This window comes from Vulpes lagopus, chromosome 19 (genome assembly GCF_018345385.1).
Source record: "Vulpes lagopus strain Blue_001 chromosome 19, ASM1834538v1, whole genome shotgun sequence".
In the NCBI taxonomy this organism is placed as follows: domain Eukaryota; kingdom Metazoa; phylum Chordata; class Mammalia; order Carnivora; family Canidae; genus Vulpes; species Vulpes lagopus.
Genome location: NC_054842.1, coordinates 29,258,612 through 29,279,070, shown reverse-complemented (window position 1 = coordinate 29,279,070; position 20,459 = coordinate 29,258,612). Strand labels below are relative to the sequence as shown.

Here is a 20,459-nt window from a genome sequence, read left to right as displayed (position 1 = left end):
AAAAAGACATGGACTCAAGGGTCAAGACTTAATAAAAGTATTAATTTTTCTGCTCCATCAAGACCACCCTTAAGTGAGACCATATATTCTTTCCTGCAAAAGCATGGCAGTGAAAAATAAAATGGCCACTGGTAAGGTGTAGTGCCACCTTCCTGATGTGAGCTAAGACTCCAACAGTTTGCCCACCAATGCTTTAGCACCACTGGAGAAAATGTCAACACAATGAAAAAAAAGTATATGACATCTTCGTGTTATTAAGAAAATAGTTTTTACCTCACATAGCCCCTAAAAGGGTCTCGGAGACCTTTGAGAACCACACTTTGAGAACTGCTTGCTCTAGACCACTTACAAAGAGTATGTTTGTCTGCTATTTCTTGCATTACGGATTACCACAAGCTTAGTGGCTTGAAACAACACATATTTATTATCGCACAGTTTCTGTAGGTCACAAGTTCAGGAAGACTGCTAGGTCCTTTGCTAAGGCCTCATAAAGCTGGAATCAAGGATTGCATTCTACTGGATGCTCTGGGAAAGAATCTGCCTCCAAGTGTATTCAGGGGGTTGGGTGTGGTTGTAGAGCTAAGGTCCCATTTCCTTACAGGCTGTCAGTTGCAGGAGGGGGAGTGGTCTTTACTCCTAGAGACTTTCCACATCCCTTCCATGCTTTCCAAATGGCCCTTCCAGCACTATTAGGTCCCAAACCTCTTAAACATTGAATCTCTCCGACTTCTATGGCATCCCTCTGACTCCAGCCACAGAAAGTGCTCTGCTGTTAAGGGTTCACGTGATTAGACTAAACCGCCCAGGTAACCCAGGATTCACTAGCCTGAGATCGGTTCCATTACCTTCTTCAAAGGAGTAGAGTGCAGTGAGGGAAGCCCCTGCTGTCATAAAATATCCCATGCTTATAGATTCCAGGGGATTAAGGGTTGGATATGTTTGAGCGGCCATTCTGTCTGCCACAGAGAGAATGCAGCATATTGCCAGATGATTCTAAAAGGAAATGTGGTGTGTTCAAGAACCGTAAAAGGGCTACCCACGGAGACAGAGAATATAAGTGAGGTCAAGGAGTGGTGGTAAAAATATCCACTGATTCCAAATCTCTGCCCAGGAGAGCTCATTCTACATCTGTTTGAATACCTCCCTTTTTCAGTCTTTCCAGCACTTGCTAAATACCAACTCTGCACTAGGCTTGAGGATGAGGATGAGGAGTGGGAGGGGGTTGGCAGAGATTAGGCTTGGAAGAAGCGGGAGGAAAAATACATGGTGTCTGCTCTGCTTGCAACCTAGAGCTGCTCTCTGATTCTAGGACTTTGGAATCTTATTGCACATATTACACATGCCTTAGCATTTAAGACATAGAATATCTAAAGACTTCCTCAAGAAGATGTGCTTGAATATTGAAAGTGGAAGAGTCGAGGGAGACAGGTAACAGATAGGGACACATGTGAAAAGAAACAGCAAGGCTGCGAGCCATTCACAGCAGCATCCTCTGCTTTGCCCCACCATGCAATGGATCTCCAAATTAGTCCTTAACAATTCTACTTTCTAAATATTTCCATACCCTGCGCCCTCCTCTTGAGCATGGTTCAGTGGAAATACCTAGCGTTTTCAAGCCAGGATAAGTGGATCCAAATCCAAGCTTTGCTACTTAAGGGTTGGATTATCTCTCGAGTCTGTTTTCCCATGTGTGAACACACCTTACATCTGATTTCCACTGCCCGATCCTTGCCCATTTGTTCTTCTGGCCACTTCTGGCCACCCCACCTCACACTGGGATCTAACAACCTCTTCACACCGCATTCGGTTTTTTTGTTTTTTTTGTGTGTGTTTTGGTCGTTTTTGGGGTTTTGTGGGTTGTTGTTTTGTTTTGTTTTGTTGCATTTGTTGAAATATCCCCTGCCATCCCTTCACTCAGTTGGCTTGTACTCATTTTTGAAGTCTCAGCTCAGATTCCAGCTCCCCTCAGAAGCCTCTGGACTCAGCCAAGTATTCATCTTGCCAGTCCCACCTTTCGCCTGTACATGCCTCTGTCAGAACCTCTCTCTCCAACTAGAACTAAGTCTCTCCTGCAGGGCAGAGCCCTGTCTCATCCACCTTTTCATTCCTCATCCTACTATCGGCACTCGATTCATGATGAGAATGTGCAGGAATATATCAGGAAGCGGGGGGTACATTCTGATGGGAGGGAGTGAGGTATATGATAAAATCTTGTCATCTCCTGAGAAATGCAGCCGCCGATCACAAATCAGATTCCAGGGCATTAACTTCCATTACACCGAAATTCTCAGTTTAACACAAAGATTTTCAGGCAAATGCCATTAAGGACAACAAACTTAGAACATGAAAGAATGTAGCCAGTGCCGTAATTCCATAATCCAGATGTCTCCCAATCTTCTTCAGGTTAAAACCCACAATAGAACAGAATGATGGAAACGTCTTGGAACTGGTAGGGTTGGTGGTATCCAACAGTGTGAACGTCACTGCGTTGTCCACTTTAGGATGGCTGGTTTTCTGTTGTGTTATGCTATGTGCATTTCACCCCAGTTTAAAGCAAAACAAAACACGCTTTAATACCCTCAGTTTATTGGATTACCAGCAGTCCAGTCATTCACCACGTTTCCCGTCCAAACCCAGCCTCACTTCTCACTTTGGACTCCAGGTTCTTCTGCTAATCACCTCCTGCCACTCATATCTCATTAACACATTTCTGGGCTGCTGAATTTTTCTTTAAATCCTACTTCACCCTCTGCCACGTCCCCCATCACGGACACAGTTCCCTCGCTGAACTCCCTGAAGTCAAGCCAAGAACACAGAGCAGTTTACTTAACAGAAGCCTTCCTGAATACTTTAACTGAACAAAGGAAATTTTAACAAGGAGATACACTTAAAACTGGATACCTTGTTTGCGCTGAGAACTCACGGATTATAAAATGCATCATTAATTTAACAACTCATTGGAGGAAAAGAAACACTTCATTAAATATTTACAAAAATTTCATATTCACTAACAATGCCACGCATTTATACCCACACTCCCATTCTCCTTTCTTCCTCAGTGTCAAAATACATCTGAGCCTTCTTCACATTGTGGCTTTAAAGTTCTTTTGCCATTTGCAGTTACTCAGAACACCACAAAGAAATGTTGGGATTTGTAACTATGCTTGGGACCCTGATCTTTTCAGGTCTTCGGGGTGAATAATGTAATTCTGAAGTTCTTGCCCAAGAACACTGAGGTTTTGTATGCATTTCCTATTTGATTAAACTTACAGTGGTTTCTATTTTAAAAGCCTAATATGGATTCACAAAGGAGTACCAGGCTGCCATTCTACTCCTCTCTGTGTTTCTAATTCCTGGGAGCACAAGAGTATCCAAAACTGCAGCCTTGTTGACAGAACACAAAAATACTTTTCCCCAGAAAGTAAATACAGCTTCAAGTTCTGGCATGATGAATAATGTCTCTAGTCTTAGACAAGAATTTCTGAAAGAAAAAAAAAAAAGCTTCAAACAAACACTGGTTTCTTACAGTATATAGGGTGCCCTTTCCCTCTATGCATATATGTACATATATTCATTAACTTTCCATTTTGTAAAATTGAAAGCAGAACCCAAGGTTGGCAGGCTCGCTCTAAAATGAACAAACGTGATTTCCCCTGTATTGCTCCCATCCTGGCGGCCAGGGTGAGATTTCTAAGAAAGGAAGTTTTCTCACAGATGATTAAAAGGCATGGTGTTTTTCAAAAGGAAGATCTTGTCTTCTCTCTCACATACCGAATGATTTTTTCTGAGTAACATAAAAATGCTAGGAAGGACCTCCTGCATTCATTAACGATCCAAAGGAAAATCCTTGACAACACGCTGGGATCCACTGGGATTGAAATCCTTGCATCACGGAAAGCAATCAGAGCACCAAATGTCAAACCCAGGTGGACCGGAGTGTGGGATATGAAAAATATGTACACCCGGAGAGACTGGATTAGGCTGAGAAAATAATTTCATAATTGAAACTAATTCATTTAGAGTTTAATAGGAATCAAATGAATTGAAAGGGGCTAAAAATATCATTAAATAAAGCTGCAGCCCAGAAATTACCACCACATTCAGTCTATGCCTCTTTATTTAATATCCACAGGATCAGAACCAGCTTAGCTGAGCTGCCATTGTGTAGACCTCAGTTCATCCTGGGACGTACGTTTATCCATTGTAGCAAGGAGAGTTAACAAGCTGGCCTGACCCTCCTAAAGAAGGCAGAATCATGATGATTAGGAGCGAGAGCTTTGGTACCAGGCAGAAATATGTTTCCCAGAGAATATAAAATGGAGTTTATCTTCTCTGAGGCTCAGATTCCTCACCTGTAAATGGAAGCAATACCCTCTACCACTTAAAGTTCTTGTGAAGACTTAAGAAGATCATCTCTGAGACGTCGGGCTCAGTAGATGGCACACAGGAAGTGGTCGCCAAGTCATTATTTGTAGCATACCAGGCAAGTTGTGTAGGCTAGAAGACAAAAGCATGGCAATAATAATAATGTTAATAATTAATGTAGACTGAAAAAAATGCAAAACCCTGCAGCATTTAATGGTCCTCATCACAGTGACTGGCTTAGGGATAAGCATGTGACCTGCACCAGGCCAGAAAATCCAAACCCAGGACTTGCTGGAGATCTCAGCAGAGAGTAGCTTTCATTTGATGTGGCTACACTGCGAGGGCATGAATCTGCAGGGGCAGGATGCCTTCCCTCCACCTCTTGGGAATGAGGACAAAACAGAGGAAACTTTAAGAGCTTAAATAACAAAAAGAGTTAAGATATCCACTTGATAACCTCTGTCAGCCACTGAAACCCACCTTGTCACTGGAATTTTCGGCCACCAAAGTCCATAAATTCTCTTTTTACTTAATTCAGTTGAAGTGGGATTTCTCTTGTTGCAACCAAAGATTTCTTTTTCTTTTTTTTTTTTTAAGATTTTTATTTATTTATTTGACAGGGCAAGAGAGCAAAAGCAGGGGGAGTGGCATGCAGAAGGAGAGGGAGAAGCAGACTCTCCGCTGAGCGGGGAGCCCAATGCAAGACTCATCCCAGGATGCCAGGATCATAAGCTGAGCTGAAGGCAGAGACTTAACCAACTGAGCCACCCAGGCGCCCCTCAACTGAAGATTTCTAACATAGCTCGACCTTGGGCAGACAGGAATGATGGTAGGGTATGGGGAGGGGTAGGCAGTGCTCCAAGGCCATTCTTCACTATTCCTACCAGCCACACAGAGAACCCGCTTCCCCAACTCTTTTCTGGTCGCTGAACTCCTGTAGAGCTGAGAGGTATCTAAATTAATATATTACTTATCTATTAATATTTTATTGTAAGTATTTGCCTTAGGACCTTGGAGAACAGCTTCATCTTTTATTTCCTTGCAGGATTTAACACACAGATAGCAGATGGAACATAGAAAGTATTTGGATATTTGTTGGATGAAATGAACATTCAACCAGCCTCTCCTGCCCTTCTTATATTAGATGGAAAAGAAACAGAGGAGATACAGATAAATTGTTCTTAGACTGGACAAAATGATTTGAGCTGCCACCGCAGGGAAAGGGCAAAAAGACAGGCAATTATAGTGTCTGTCTCTCCTCTATCTCTGGGAAACCCACTGTGTTCCTTCCTGATAGTCTCTAACCACGACTCACAATTTCCCTTTGACATTCGTTATATGATGAGTCACTGCATTTTTCATTTCAAGACTAGGAATGAGATTACTTGGATGTATATACATGGAACAATGGAGAGATGAAGATCAAATCCCTCTCACATTCTTGGAAGCAGGAGGGAAATGGTAAAGAAGGTGTTCTCTGAATTTGCTGTAAGTTTGAAGGCGGGGACAGGGGGACTGAGGAAAGTTTGAGGGAGAATGGCTCCTTGCCCTGTAAGTTGGCTTTTTTTCTCCTCAAGGAAGGCCACTCTACTTGTGAGTCGAAGAAAGTATCCATTATGACTAGCAACTGCTCTACTGCTTGAGGCCTCCCTACTGCCCAGCACAGGGATCTTCCCCTGAAGATCCCTCCACAGAATCAACTCTCCCAGGAATCCATTTCTAATATATTCCATTTGGTTGCCTGACCAAGTCCCAAACTCCCTTTTGCAGAGGACTTGCACACTTGAAATGACATTTTACATTAGACACTTCCAATCTGTTGATATTTCACTTTAAAGATCATTTCCCCCCATCCTGCTGGCCACAACTTAAGCAAGGAGACATTTTACAAATAACTTCTCCTTTCACTCATCCAAAACATCAAACCAAAGGCCCAGCATCATGTAGACTAGAAAAATAGAATGGGAATTGGGAAACCTGGGTTTGAAACCAGACTGAACTAGGTGCATGCCTTGCTAGGGATGTTTGCTACATATGTGGTCTTGGACAGCTTACCTAACCTCTCTGGCCACAGTGCTTTCCTCATAGATTACTCTGGGGATTAAACGAAATAATATTTGCAAAACATTTAGTGTCACACCAAACACTATATAAACAGCTTTAAAATAAATTTATTACGAGCACTTTCATTCCTAGTATTGCTACTGTTAGGGTATAACAGCAGTTAGTTTCCAGAGGACACATGTTCTCTCAAACAAATGACTGTTTCTGTCATGACTGACTCCCTTTAAGGAGACTGTTTTCCTTTAAGGCAAAGTTTGCAGACCCACCCCTGGCATTCTCTGCAGTATCCTGGACTGGGGATTGCAAATTCCAAGAAGAAAGAAAGGAATAGAAGGAGATGAAAAGAGGAGAGAGGAGTGAGCTTAGCATGCACATCTTGTCCAGAAAGGAGTCTTGGTTCCATGCTGGGGGTGTTGATATGAGGACGACGATGTTGTCTTCAAATAATGGTAACACTATTCTTTTTTTTTTTAAGATTTATTTATTTATGATAGACATATAGAGAGAGAGAGGCAGAGACACAGGAGGAGGGAGAAGCAGGCTCCATGCTGGGAGCCCGACGTGGGACTCGATCCCAGGACTCCAGGATCACGCCTCGGGCCAAAGGCAGGCGCTGAACCGCTGAGCCACCCAGGGATCCCCAGTAACACTATTCTTATACATGTTGCACCTCTGTGGTATTAACAGGACATCAGCAAACATAGAGAAAAAGGAACTTGAGGTCAAAGAATGACGAAGAGATCCCCTAATGTCTTGTTAGGAATCTGGCATGATCACATCAAGATGAAATTGTTCATGGAGAAAATGCCAATGAGAAAGCAAAAAAAGGATGAGTCAAGATTTTTCACGATTACTGTAATATCTAACAGAAAGTGAATATAACATTTTTAATAACAAAAGTAGTCAGCACTTGTTTAGTTGTTACTCTATGCCAAGTACTGTGTTAAGCACACCCTGCGCATCATTTCATTTAATTGATACTGTGGCCTGGGGAAGGAGTCACTTTTTTTTTTTTAAATCACATTTTACAAATGAGGAAGCTCAGAGGACCCAAGTGATTCCTCCGGGTGTATGGAAATAGTAGCAGCGGCAGGATCTGAACCCAGACCTTCCAACTTCTCAAACAAGACTGTTGCTAGCCATTATGCATCAAGTCCTCTGCTTCTCCTCTTGCCAGTGGAGGAGAAAGCAGAAAGAGCACATCTGTGAGCAAGCCAGAGCCCTCTTTCTCCTGTTAGACATTTGGTGACTCAAGTTCAGGCTCTTTCACCCCAGCTGTGCACGCCAGGACAAAATAATGGCTCTGATATTGCCTGTACTCTGCTTGGTGTGTCCACTCTCAGAATTTCACTCAGATTTCTCTCCACTCTCAGGACTTCACATCAGATTTCCGTACATTTTCAATTTTCTTGTTCAGGAGGTCTGATTCACATACCAGAGAATTCTCCCTTTCAAAGTGTACACACCAGTCCACTTTGGTCTATTCACAAAGTTTTGCAACTCTCACCGCTAAAACTTCCAACTGTTTCTGGGAGAGCTGAGACAATATCCATTACCCTGCCCTTAAAGAGTTTGCAGTCTTGTCAAGAAGACCTGGTTCCTTAACTTGAGGCTTCTCACTACTTATACCAATAAAGAGAACAATACCGTGTAAGAAGACGTGTGCATATGGTCGATGCTAAGAGAGGAGAGGAATTCACAGGCACGGATGCCAATAGGAGGGGATTACCATGGGGGTGGGGGAGCAGACCTTGCAGATGAGGGAAAATGGAAGAGGTTGCATGAGCTGGGAGGGTGTCAGAGGTAAGGGTTGTCGGGCTAAAGGGCCCAAGTCTTGCCAAGCATAACTATGTGCCCTCCTGAGAGACGGTGTGAGACTTCAATAGGAAATAGAAAAGAGATTAGATGGAGCCCAGTGATTTTAGCGAGAGATCGCCTGCTCTATTTGAAGGTAATTTATGTAATAGTGACCAGCAGCTCCTCTCAGAAACTCGGCGGGGACGCTCATTGGTTGCAGCAGGATGTGCGCTTCATGGACTGAAGACAGCATTTGGCCCTGGGTTGGAAATTCCTGCTTTAAAAAGCCATTTTGTTCCATTTAGAAATAAAGTGGGAGTGAAAGCCATGCCCCGTGATGCTTCGTGGCTAATAAAACTGCAAAGGCATTTCTGCCTGGGCATCGAAGATTATTTTAAGCATCATCTCCCGGGCTCCTCGGTTACTAAGGGAATCCTGGCTCAGCTCAGCTGCGCAGACAGGCGAGTTGCCATGACGACCCTGCCAGGCCTGGTTGGAGTAGAAATACCACAGATAGAGGAACCGCTGTCACTTCTGACTCCTGAGCAGTCAGGCTGTCAGGGCCCTCCCTGCCCCTTGCAGTTTGCCACTCCTCCTGGATGCACTCGCTGCCCAGTCCTTGCCACTAGGGGGCACAGGCACAGCTGGGTGGGCCTCAGGGTCAGTGGCTCACCCTGTTTGATGGTCAGTCTCCCCTTCCATTCCAGAGTGTGTTGTTCACGCTGGCCATATTCAAGTTCTCTTGGGCACCCACAGTCCTACAAGCCTGGCCTTTGTCTCTCTGAATGGAGGATGTAGTAGACACTTAACCCAGAAGCTGTACTAGGGAGCAGAAGAAAATCTGGAATAAACCCTTTTTCTTTCCTATAAAACAACCCAGACATAATCTAGACCTTTTTTTTTACAGGGTAAAGCTGTCATGGTAAATGTGTCAGCAACTGGTCAATTCCTACAACTACTGAGATGCTTTCCTTTCTTTCACATGGAAATAAATGCACATGGTGTTTGCAAAAAGATTATATTTTCTAAGGATGGCTATAACAATGTCTCCCATCCCACCTGCTCTTCCTACAAGGTGATCTTGTCATGTTCACACTGAAGGGTAGGTTTATGTTCTTTCCCCTTGAATCTGGGCTGACTTGTATCTGAAGTGGTGCCCTGTAATTTAGGAAGGTAGGTTATAAAAGGCCACATAGCTTACATCTGGTTCTCTTGAGATGCTTGCTTTTGGAACCCAGCCGCCATGCTATGAGGAAGCCCAAGCAGTCCCATGGAAAGACCATATATAGATATTCCAGAGAACAGCCTAGTTGAGGTCCTGGATGATGGCAGCATCAGGCAACAGACACGGAATGAATGAGCCTTCATATGATTTCAGCCCCTCAGCCGACATCACCTCCAGTCTCTAAGTCATCCCAGCTGAGTTCCCAAACACAGGAACAAGCCATCCCCACTGGGCCCTTTCTGTATTCCTAACGAGCAGAAGCCACACAAGTAATAAAGTGGTGGTTGTTCTAAGCCAAAAACTTTGAGGTGGTTTATTACTCAGCAATAGTAGCTGGAACCACGTTCCCTTTACTTGGAATGTCCTTTTCCTACTCTGTTTCTGAGCACTCTTATTCTCCTCTCAAGTGTAATTCAGACATTAGTTTCTCTGTATCTCACCTGGGAAACTTTGTACATATACCTTTACTTTGGCACTTATCATTTTGGTTCTTTACCTCCCCTGCCTTGCCTGCTGTACTGTAAGCTCCTTAGGGACTGAAGTTATTTTGTCTTGCTTGTAAAATGTAAAATGGTGACCACATCTTCATTATTGTCAGGAGCAATCTTGACGGTATCTATTCTGAGCCCAGTGTTTGGCATGTAAAATGCCCCCTAAAGAGCAGGCGTTACCATTATTATTTTATCACCCCCTGCATTTAGTACAGTGTGATTCAAATTAATTTAATAGGCCAGCCAATATTTGCCGAGCACCCACTATGTGCCAAGCACTATATATTTTATAGTTGATATTCAATAAATATTTCTAACATATGTATGTACAAAATAATGCAATTAGCAATGGATATGAGGTTTCTTCCCCAGACTTATTTTTCTCAAACTCACAAGTAAACTTGAAAATACAAGTTATCTTTTATTTTTTTTTACCTTTTTGTCATATCCCAAAATGATCCAAAATCAAGGTCTGTTTATTCTATGAATTACCAGCATCTAGGACTTTGGGCTTAAAGGTTTATATTCATTTTCTATCATTGCCATAAAAAATTACCACAAACTTAGTGGCATAAAAAGACACAAATTTATCATCTGACATTTTTAGAGGTCAGAAGTCTAGTACAGGTTTTACTGAGCTAATCTGAAGGTGTTGGCAGGGCTGCATTCATTTGTGGATGAAAGCACCCACTCCTTGCCTTTTTTATCTTCTAGAGGCCACTCACATTCCTTGCCATGTGGACTCCTTTCTCCATCTTCCAAGCCAGCAGAGGCAGGCTGTATCCTTTCCACATTACATCTGTCTTGCAAAATTTTTCTATTCTTGTAGCCAGGAAGGTTCTCCGAACTGAAATTGGGATATTCATGTGATTACCTTTAGGGCCCACCTAGACAACCCAGGATAATTTCTACATCTTGAGGCCTTTAACCCTAATTACATCTACAAAGTCCTTTTTGCCATGTGCCAGAACACAGTCACAGGTTCCAAGGATTCAGATATGGAAAACTTAGGGGAGCATTATTCCATCCTCTACAAAGAACTTCACTTAAGAAGCCTAGAAGGTGCCTCAGCTGAACAAACCCTGTTCCTCTACCATCTCACGGATGAAGAAACAGAGAGGTAAGGTGACTTACTCAGTGTTACACTGCCAGTTAAGTTTCAAGCTGAGATTGGACACCCAAGTCTCTTGACTTTGAGTTCAGAATTCTTTCTGCTACTCAAAGTTGGTCCACTTACCATCACCTACATGACCTCCAGCTTGTTAGAAATGTAGACTCTCAGGCCTCACCTCAGACCTATGACATCAGTCTCTGCATTTCTATCAAGATCCCCAAGTAATTTTTAAGTACCTTTAGGTTTGAAAGGCACTGATCTAGGAGATCATAGAGCCTCCTGTTTCTTTCCTAACAAGAAAATTGTACACAATCAATGGTATCTCAAGCAGTTTGGCCACATCACTCTCTCCTGAGCCCAACTGGTTCTGATCCAGGCTGATTAAACCTCTAAGGATGCAGACTGAACACAACCATCCCCAGTCCCTTTTGTCTGGGGCAACCTCTGAATGTCAAGTTTGGTGTTCTAATATTGTGCTGTACAGCTTTCTCTTCTTGGGAGCAGTCAAGGCACTTGGACTCTGGAGTCACCTTGCCTGGGCTCAACTCCTAAAACTACCACTTACTTAACAAACTTGAGGTCTGTGAACTTGGGTGAGCTGCTTGTTTTCTTTGTGCCTCAACTTCCACATCTGCAAGTGAGCATGAGAACAGTAGTACCTACATGACAGGTGAGTAGTGACTTAACATATGTAAAGCACTTAGAAGAGTGCCTACCACTCAGCAAGAGTGAGGTGTTAGCTAGTTCTCATTTTTCTGGGTATTCATTTTCCAAGAATAATCAAAATCCCAAATGAACTCAGTCTCCAGGAATTTCTCAAGACTGTATCTTCTGGGATCAGAGGGGACACCCTGACCATGGTTCCAGGTGACAAGAATACTCACTGGTCTAGAGCCACACTCCAGCCCTCAGAACTATACTGGCATCAGGAGAAAGATCGGGGAGAAGAACCTGCCTTTGGTTTAAAGTATTTGGTCCCCTGGCATGTGATGTTCCACTGTCTATTGCTAACACTTTTGTTCAGTCATCAAAGAATTTAAAGCAACATAGATGGGTTTAATTAAGTGTTATTTGGAAGTATCCAGGGTAAACACAATAGCAATTGGTTGAATAGAAAAGCAAGCAAAGTGAAGATTTTTGAACCTACTTAATTCCAAGTAGTAACCAGGAATTGATCATTGCCTGGATATCTTAAGCCAGGCTAGCCAGATCACTAATAAAAAGAGGCTGTTGAAATAGCTAAATTTTAAGTTCTTATCCCCAAATTTCTACCAACACCCATTTAGCAAATAAGGAAATGGACTTTTGAAGTAGAATGAGTGCCCAAGGCACACACATGCTGATTAGGCTGGGTCTGGAACGCAAGACAAGGCTTTATTTGTAGAGAAGGTTTATGAGGGAGGCACTGCTGCATCACAAACACCCTAACACCTATTCAAAGTAAGGGTCATCATTTATTTTCTTTGGCAATTTCTTCTGGTCAGGAACCTGTGAGTTCAGGTTCAAGCTGGGCAGTTCAGGCTCAAGGTCTTTCAACAGATGCAGTCATCTGAAGGGTGGTCTGGGACCTGAGGATCCAACTGTGGGTGGCTCGCTTCCAGCTGGAAAGGAGCCTCTCTACAGGGCTGTTGGGTGTCCGCAGGACAGGACCGCTGCCTTTCCCCATAGGGAGCACCCGAACAGACCAAGACAGAAGTAGCAATTCCCTGTATGACCCTGCCCTGCAAGTCACACAACATCACCTTGGCCATGTCCTATTATTAATTCATGCTGGCCCTGTGTCTGTACCAGCTCTGTCCCTCTGCCGCATGTACTAGCACCAAAATTCTGAGTCCCTGTTCCCTCATTTGTAATATAAAAATAACAATTTCCAGGGCACCTGGGTGACTCAAGTGGTTGAGCATCTACCTTCGGCCCAGGTCGTCTTCCCAGGGTTCTAGGTTCGAGTCCCACATCAGGCTCTCCAAGGGGAGCCTGCCTCTGCCTCTCTCTGTGTGTCTCTCATGAATAAATAAATGATCTTTTTTTTTTTTTTTTAGAAAAACGAAAAAATAAAAAATAATGTCCTTTCGGGGCTGTTTTGCACATAAATCAGTATAACAATATCAAGGGCTGTTCAGTACAAGGAGCTGCCCCACAGTGTGCATTATTTTGAAGTGGTTTCTCTTCCTTAAGGAGCCTGTCCCCGGTTCGCCTCATTCTTGCAAAGTCTAAACTCGAAACATTCTTTTTTTTTTTTTTTTTCTTTTCTTTTTTTTTTTTTTTTTTTTTTTTTTTAAATTTTTATTTATTTATGATAATCACACACAGAGAGAGAGAGAGAGAGGCAGAGACACAGGCAGAGGGAGAAGCAGGCTCCATGCACCGGGAGCCTGACGTGGGATTCGATCCCGGGTCTCCAGGATCGCGCCCTGGGCCAAAGGCAGGCGCCAAACCGCTGCGCCACCCAGGGATCCCCCCTTTTTTTTTTTTTCTTTTCAACCCCTGGAGAGACAAGTGAGTTAGTCCCTGCCCTCCCTACTCTAACTCAGACCCAAAGTAGGACTCTCCCGAGGCGGAACTCTAATTCCCGGGGTGACTCTGGTGCCCGGGACGCATTGGGAAGCGGACCGGAAGTGGCTCCTCCGGCTCCTTTCCGGTCCCCGAGGGCAGCCGCAGGCAGCCGGCGGGACGTTCCTGGGAGGCTCGAGGCGGGCTGGCGGCTGCAGCGCGGGGACGCCGTGAAAGCAGAGCGGCGGGACGCCAGGAAGAGTAGCGGGGCGAGCCCTCCCCGGCCACTCCATGTCTGGGTGGAGGCTGCTGGCTCAGGCCGGCGCCCAGGTGCTGAGCTGCAGCGCGGGCGGCCCGGGTGCTGCCCGGGGCTCGGCAAACAGGTGGGTGGGGGAGGGGGAGGTATGGTCCCTGCAAAACAGACCTGGAGCCGTGCTTTGGCCCCCGGTGCGCCCTGGGTGGACGGGGAAGGGGCTCCGTCCAGACCACAGGCGCAGGGGAGTCAGAGCGTTACTCCAAGCAAGTGCCCACTGAAGGAGTGAGGGGGGAATTTTTTTTTTTAATGTTTGACATTTATGAGCCAGCGCCTGGCAGGGAGCATTACCAACAGGATTAACACCTACCAGTTAGTGGGCGTTTTCTATGTACCGAATGCTTTGGTAGGTGTATTAGGTGCCGCCTTAGCTCAGTAGCCTCACGAGGTAGAATTGCTGCCCTTATGCATTTTACAGACACTGTCATGATGATATTTTCCAAATGAAAACAGAAGCTTGGAGAAGTAACTTAGCGTAAAGCTGGGACTCTGACCTGGATGTACCTGACCACGAAAGGTGGATAGACAGCAGAGAGCCTTAACTTTTCTGACCCTCCCGTGCAAGAATTTACCTCCTTCCCTAGGCCTTGTCATTGCTGGGAAGAGGTGGGCTTATCAGAGGGGGAGAGAGAGAGAGATCAGCATCCTGCATTGTTACCCCCGCTGGATGTAAACTATTAAGGTCCACCTACAAATGGATCAGGGCTTCCTGTGTCTGGGTAGGACAGTTCTGTTAGAAGTTGGTTTATAACAGAAGAGGGGATGAAGGCCTTTTACTCTAGGGTCATCCCTTAAACAGTTAAGTGTGAAGCCCATTATTATAAGGAATGTCCGGGGGAGGGAAAAAAAAACTTGCACGGACTCCAAATCCTTTTCCTAAGGCCCAGACTACACTTTCCAACTCATGTGACCTCCCTCCCCCGCATTAAATGGGGGAAGCCTTTTATGTTTTGGTTTTCTAATTTTTGTTTTCACAGAACAGACATTTGGCTTTTGGTTAGAAGTCTCCATGGCAGAAGTGGTACGTGGTGGGATGAGCATCTTTCGGAAGAAAACGTCACGTTTGTTAAGCAGTTGGCCTCTGATGAAAATAAAGCCCAGTTAGCAAGTAAACTGTGTCCTTTGAAAGATGAACCCTGGCCTCTACATCCTTGGGAACCAGGTAGTTATTTTATATTTGATAGTCTCTCATTTTCCTAGTTACTGTGTGTGGCTGGCACATCCAAAATCATAGTGACTGCCTGATGAATTTATCATGCCCTGAATTTACTTTTCATGTCTTAAGTGTGTCTGTTTAATTGAGGTTTGGTTTGCAAGGTTATGTCTAGCATGCTGGTTTACTATTAGTGATTATCCGATGGTAATCAAGACTTCTTCAAGAAAGTGTTTCATAGGTGAAGGGAAGATCATTCTGCATATGTTTTTCGTTTCCTTCAGATTAAAAAAAAAAATGTATAAAATAAACCAGAGAAGAAAAGTTAGAGGAGTATGATCTAAACCACAGTGTGTCACTCAGATGTTTTCAGTTGGGATATCCAAGCACTCCAGGTTTGCCAAGCTTAACCCCAGAATCAGCTCCTTGTGTCCAATAGAGTACTAAACCCATGTGTAGTGAGACTGAGAATAAGGCCTATCCTGTTGAGAATGTGGTCTCTGGTTGGAGTTTATTGTGACAGTTGAATTGTATAGTGATCTAAAGTTCTTAGTGGAGGGCAGCCTGGGTGGCTCAGTGGCTTAGCGCCGCCTTCAGCCCAGGGCATGATCCTGGAGACCCGGGATCAAGTCCCACGTTGGGCTCCCTGCATGGAGCCTGCTTCTCCCTCTGCCTGTGTCTCTGCCTCTCTCTCTCTGTGTCTCTCACGAATAAATAAATAAAACCTTAAAAAAAAAAAAGTTCTTAGTGGGGCAACTTTACTAACTTGTGCAAGAAATCTAAGTGCCATGGTGGAGGCTGACATATTTTAGCCACTTGACCACTTGTGTCATCCCTGTAACACCAGCTAAGTTCTTAGAATTTGAGCAGATGTTTTCTAATTAATGCAATTAAATATGAATTGATACTAGAAAAGCAAATTGTAATGAAGGATTTATCACCCCCTCCATTAATACCATTATTTTAAAGCCAGAATATATCAGTTTACCTATTTTCGTTATTTTGTACAGTTTTCCTATATTTACTCATTATCTAGAGATTTATTAAGTAACAATATGTTACCTAGCCATGCTTGAAGTCTGTTACATCTCTAAGGAATAGTAGTGTTTTACTCTGAATATATTAGCATGTTTCTTACCTGCCTGTTGCTCATACTGGAACCACAGTGTAGGAAATACTGCTGCTTCATTTTGGCAAATGTTGAAAAAGTTTATAATAACATTGATTTGTTTTTAATTATCAGGTTCCTCTAGAGTAGGACTTATTGCACTGAAGCTAGGTATGATGCCTTTATGGACCAAAGATGGTAAAAGGCATGTGGTCACATTACTTCAGGTAAGAAAGAAACAGAAGATGTAACAGATGTGTACATGTGCCAAGATCTGAGTGCAAACCTGAATGGGCAATATTTGTATCCTGAAACATGTAACTCTGTGATGAAGAATGGGCTAATGACAAGGATATATACTATTGAAGAACTTCTGAGTGTTTCAGTGAATATTTCACTCTTGCCTGTGTGGTGGCCTTCTTGGTATTGGCATAGGGATAACTACAACAATGAGTTAAAAAATTGTAACTTAGCTTCTCACAGGTGTACCAGTTCAATTCATCATTGGAAAAAAATCTCAGTCCCATCATATTTTCATTCTTTCAACCCAAAATTAAAATTTTGATCTCTTTCCTAACTTAGAATGTAACATTTCTTGTCTGGGGAGGGAGCATCTTGTTCTCTGAGATAAGACAAACTCTAATGGTTAAGAAGCGGGCCCTGGAACCAGAAAACCTGATTTCATATCTTGGTTCCACCACTTCCAACTGTGTTCCTTAAAACCGTGTCTCCTCTGCAAAAGATATAATTGTATTTGGTAAAAGAAATAGATATTACCTACCTTTAAGGTTTTTGTGAGGGTTATACAAGGTAATAAATGTCATACACTCTGAAACAGTGTCAAATGTTTAATATACGTTAGCTGCTGTTGTCATTACAATTATTATTAGAGAAAGACCACTAATTGAATTAGGAGATCCTCATTCCCCAAATCACTTTGGATGCCTGAGTTGATTTTTGGGGCCTAGTCTTAGACAAATGATTAGACAGATACTGGTGACTAAAATGAGAGCTCATGTACATAGGCCCAGGGGGCCTGCAAGCCTTTGGACATTTTTATTGACTCAATGATCAAAGAAGATTATGGGTTCTAAAACTGTAAGAAACTTTGGGAGCTTTCAGGAGTACTGGTGAGATTGTGCATTGGTACAACCACTTCGGAAAATAATTTAGCACAATAATGTGGTAAAGCTGAGATGGGTGAACCTTGTAGTCTAGCAGTTCCACTCCTGAGTGTCAATAGAAAATTTGAACTTCATTACAACAGTAAAGAGCAGTATTGCTCTTAATACTCCAAAACTGGAAATGACCCTACTGTCCAACAGCAGAATGGATAAATGAGTCATGGTATTCACAGAATGGAATGCTGGATAGCAATGAAATTGAACAGAAGAGCGTTACACACAACAATATGGATGAAACTTAGAAATATAAACAAGTGAAAGAAGAAAGACATGGACAAGTACATACAGTCTGATTCTGTTTATACAAAATCTAGAGCAGGCAACAATAAACTAGATGGTTTCAAAAATAGCAATTGTAGGGACACCTGGGTGGCTCAGCGATTGAGTGTCTGCCTTTGGCTCAGGGCGTGATCCCGGGTCCTGGGATCAAGTCCCAAATAGTGTTCCCCATGAGGAGCCTGCCTATGTGTCTGCCTGTCCCTCTGTGTTCTCTCATGAATGAATAAATAAATTTTTTTTTTTAAAGCAATTGAAAAGTAAGTAAAGGATTACCATAAGGGTCAAGAATAGTAGTTATTTCTAGGGCAGTGCTTTTCAAACTTAATGAGCCTCTATCATCTAGAAGGTTTATTTAAAAAAAAAAAAAAAAAGGAGATTCTGATTCAGTTGATCTGGCCTGGGGTGTGAGGATCAGCATTTTCACCAAGTTCCCAGGTGATGTTGATGCTGCTTGTTTGAGGACCACACTTTGAGAACCACTGCTCTAGGGGTTAAAAAAAAAAAAAAGTGGGGAGGGAGATTATTGGAAGGAGAAACACAGGCTTTGTGGATTCTACTTCTTGACCAGGGTGGTGGTAAATGCATATTTTCTTCATAAATGCTCATGTTGTAGATTTATGTTTTAGGCACTTTTTTTTTTTAAGGTTTTATTTATTCATGAGAGAGACAGAGAGAGAGGGAAAGAGAGAGAGAGGCAGAGACATAGGCAGAGGGAGAAGCAGGTTCCATGCAGGAAGCCCAATGTGGGACTTGATCCCCGGACTCCAGGATCATGCCCTGGGCCAAAGGCAGGTGCCAAACCACTGAGCCCTGCAGGCATTCCCTTGATACTTTTCTCTATGTGTTGTCTATATGCTCTGTATTTGACATTTTTTTTAAAGGTTACTTCTATATTTGAAGATTGTGATTAGTGTTAGAGGAATGTTGAGATAATTAACTTTAGGGAATTCTTAATTGTGATATGGCTTCAACACAGCTGATATGATATGTTAAAATATATCTTAGCACATACTTTATTTTTTTTTTTTTTATATTTGTTTCCTTAGGTACAAGACTGTCACGTTCTAAAATATACTCCAAAGGAAAACCATAATGGAAAAATGGCAGCCCTAACTGTAGGCGGAAAAACTGTATCACGTTTCCATGTAAGAATGTATTTTCATTCTTTAGAATAGAACAGTTCATTAGTTTCAGATCTGAATTCTTTAAGTTTTGAGGCTATTCCATTGTCACAAATTTGTATTTGTCCGTGAGGTAAATTGTGGATTTGAGGGAAGGCGGTCTAGTGAAGCCATTGAGCCCAAAATTCTGAGAGAAATTTGGGTTTGTTCTAGTACTTCTCAGTTTTTGAAACAAGCAACTTTTTGCTCTAAACTTGAGTATTTGCCCATTTGTACGGTGGGGATAAAAATACTACTTAACCTAAGAACTCTGTTACCAGAATTAATGAGATTTTTCATACATGCCTAGCATGTCAAAGATACTCAATAGGTGGTAGCTATTTTGTTTTGTTGTTTTTGATAAATTTCTCTTTTTTTTTTTTCCCAAATTGTCTTAATACCTGACTCCAGCAGCATGTGAGGATTAATTTGTATATACTAGAAGGAACTTTCTTTTTGTGTGTGTGCAATTTTCTTAAATCTGAAATCACTATAACTATGAAAATACAGTGCATATTATACAATCAATAAGTCATTTTTATCTTCACTGCTGTGCATATTTCCCTAAGTATATTTCACTATCAAAATTTGTAATTTTTTTTAAAAACACGTGGAAAACTAAAAGAGTCATTGAAATTCCACATAAGTTACAAATTCTACAGCTTTCTCTATACCAATTCAAGTGTTTTTGCGAACACTGTATTTCATAAGAAGATACAAAACATAGTCCTTTCCAGTCACAACCACAAAAAGGAATAAACTATATTCATGATCTTAACAAGAACGTTAATAATAAATAATTCACTGGTGTCAGATACAGCATTGTTTTGGGTCTAACCTTCCTAAACCATCCCATGTTTTATATACCCTGGGCATGATTCCCTGCAATGTGAAGAGAATCGATAACATTTCAAATGTGGGTAGAAGGTATGACATGACAATCCTAAGAACTGAAAATTTTTTAAGTCCCGAGAGCACAGGAAGCACCCAGTTCAGACCCTCCCTAGAAGGAACTTCTTCAGTACTTCGGATACAGCTGTATTCAAACCCACATCAGGTTTTTACAAATAAAGCATTCACACACACACACACAGAATACTGTTAGAATGCTGAGTATGTAGCTTAAATTTGAAAAATCTGTTCAATTAGTATCCTTATTGGATGACTAAAGGCAGAGAACATCTTTCTAGAAATGGTGATGCTTTTCACTAATAGGTAATGAAACATCTTTAGTTTACTAAATCATACTGCTTATTTTTAAGATAAACATTTTTTTCTGTCGTAAATTGTTTATGAAATTAACATGGATGATAAATAGGATCTATACTACACAACTGTCAAAACTAGCAAGTGTTTGTTGTGTGCCTCCTATTTTGTTGTCATAGTAAACTTTGTTATATGCACTTGTTATATGCTGGATACATAAGCATTAAGCCTATTATTTAATCTTCTCAGCATCTGAAGCTAAACAGACTAAGGAGGCTAAAGAGGTTCAGGGCCACCCACTGGTGAGAGGTAGAGTGGCGATCAGATTTTAGAAACTTACTTTCTTGTGTCTTGACACCCCTCTGGGTACTCATAGGCTAATGGAGAAGATGAACAAATAAATCCCCCATCACTATATAGTATTACACATGCAACAAGCATGGAATGGGGAAGAGCCTGTTGTGCTTAGGGAAATCCCAAAAGTCACACAAAGGAGACCAGAAAAGAAAA

The 20,459-nt window shown here is 42.4% G+C and overlaps 1 protein-coding gene across 1 annotated transcript in view; it reads left to right on the top strand.

The window, feature by feature from the left end:
* The first annotated feature begins 13,686 nt into the window (after positions 1-13,686).
* The window catches only part of MRPL3 (mitochondrial ribosomal protein L3), a 40,776-nt gene continuing 34,003 nt past the window's right edge, over positions 13,687-20,459 (top strand). Inside the window, exons 1-4 of the mRNA XM_041734376.1 lie at positions 13,687-13,929; positions 14,837-15,021; positions 16,256-16,347; positions 18,630-18,728. Coding sequence (XP_041590310.1) covers positions 13,838-13,929; positions 14,837-15,021; positions 16,256-16,347; positions 18,630-18,728 — 468 coding nt within the window. The 5' untranslated portion in view covers positions 13,687-13,837. The remainder of the gene's footprint in view (positions 13,930-14,836; positions 15,022-16,255; positions 16,348-18,629; positions 18,729-20,459) is intronic.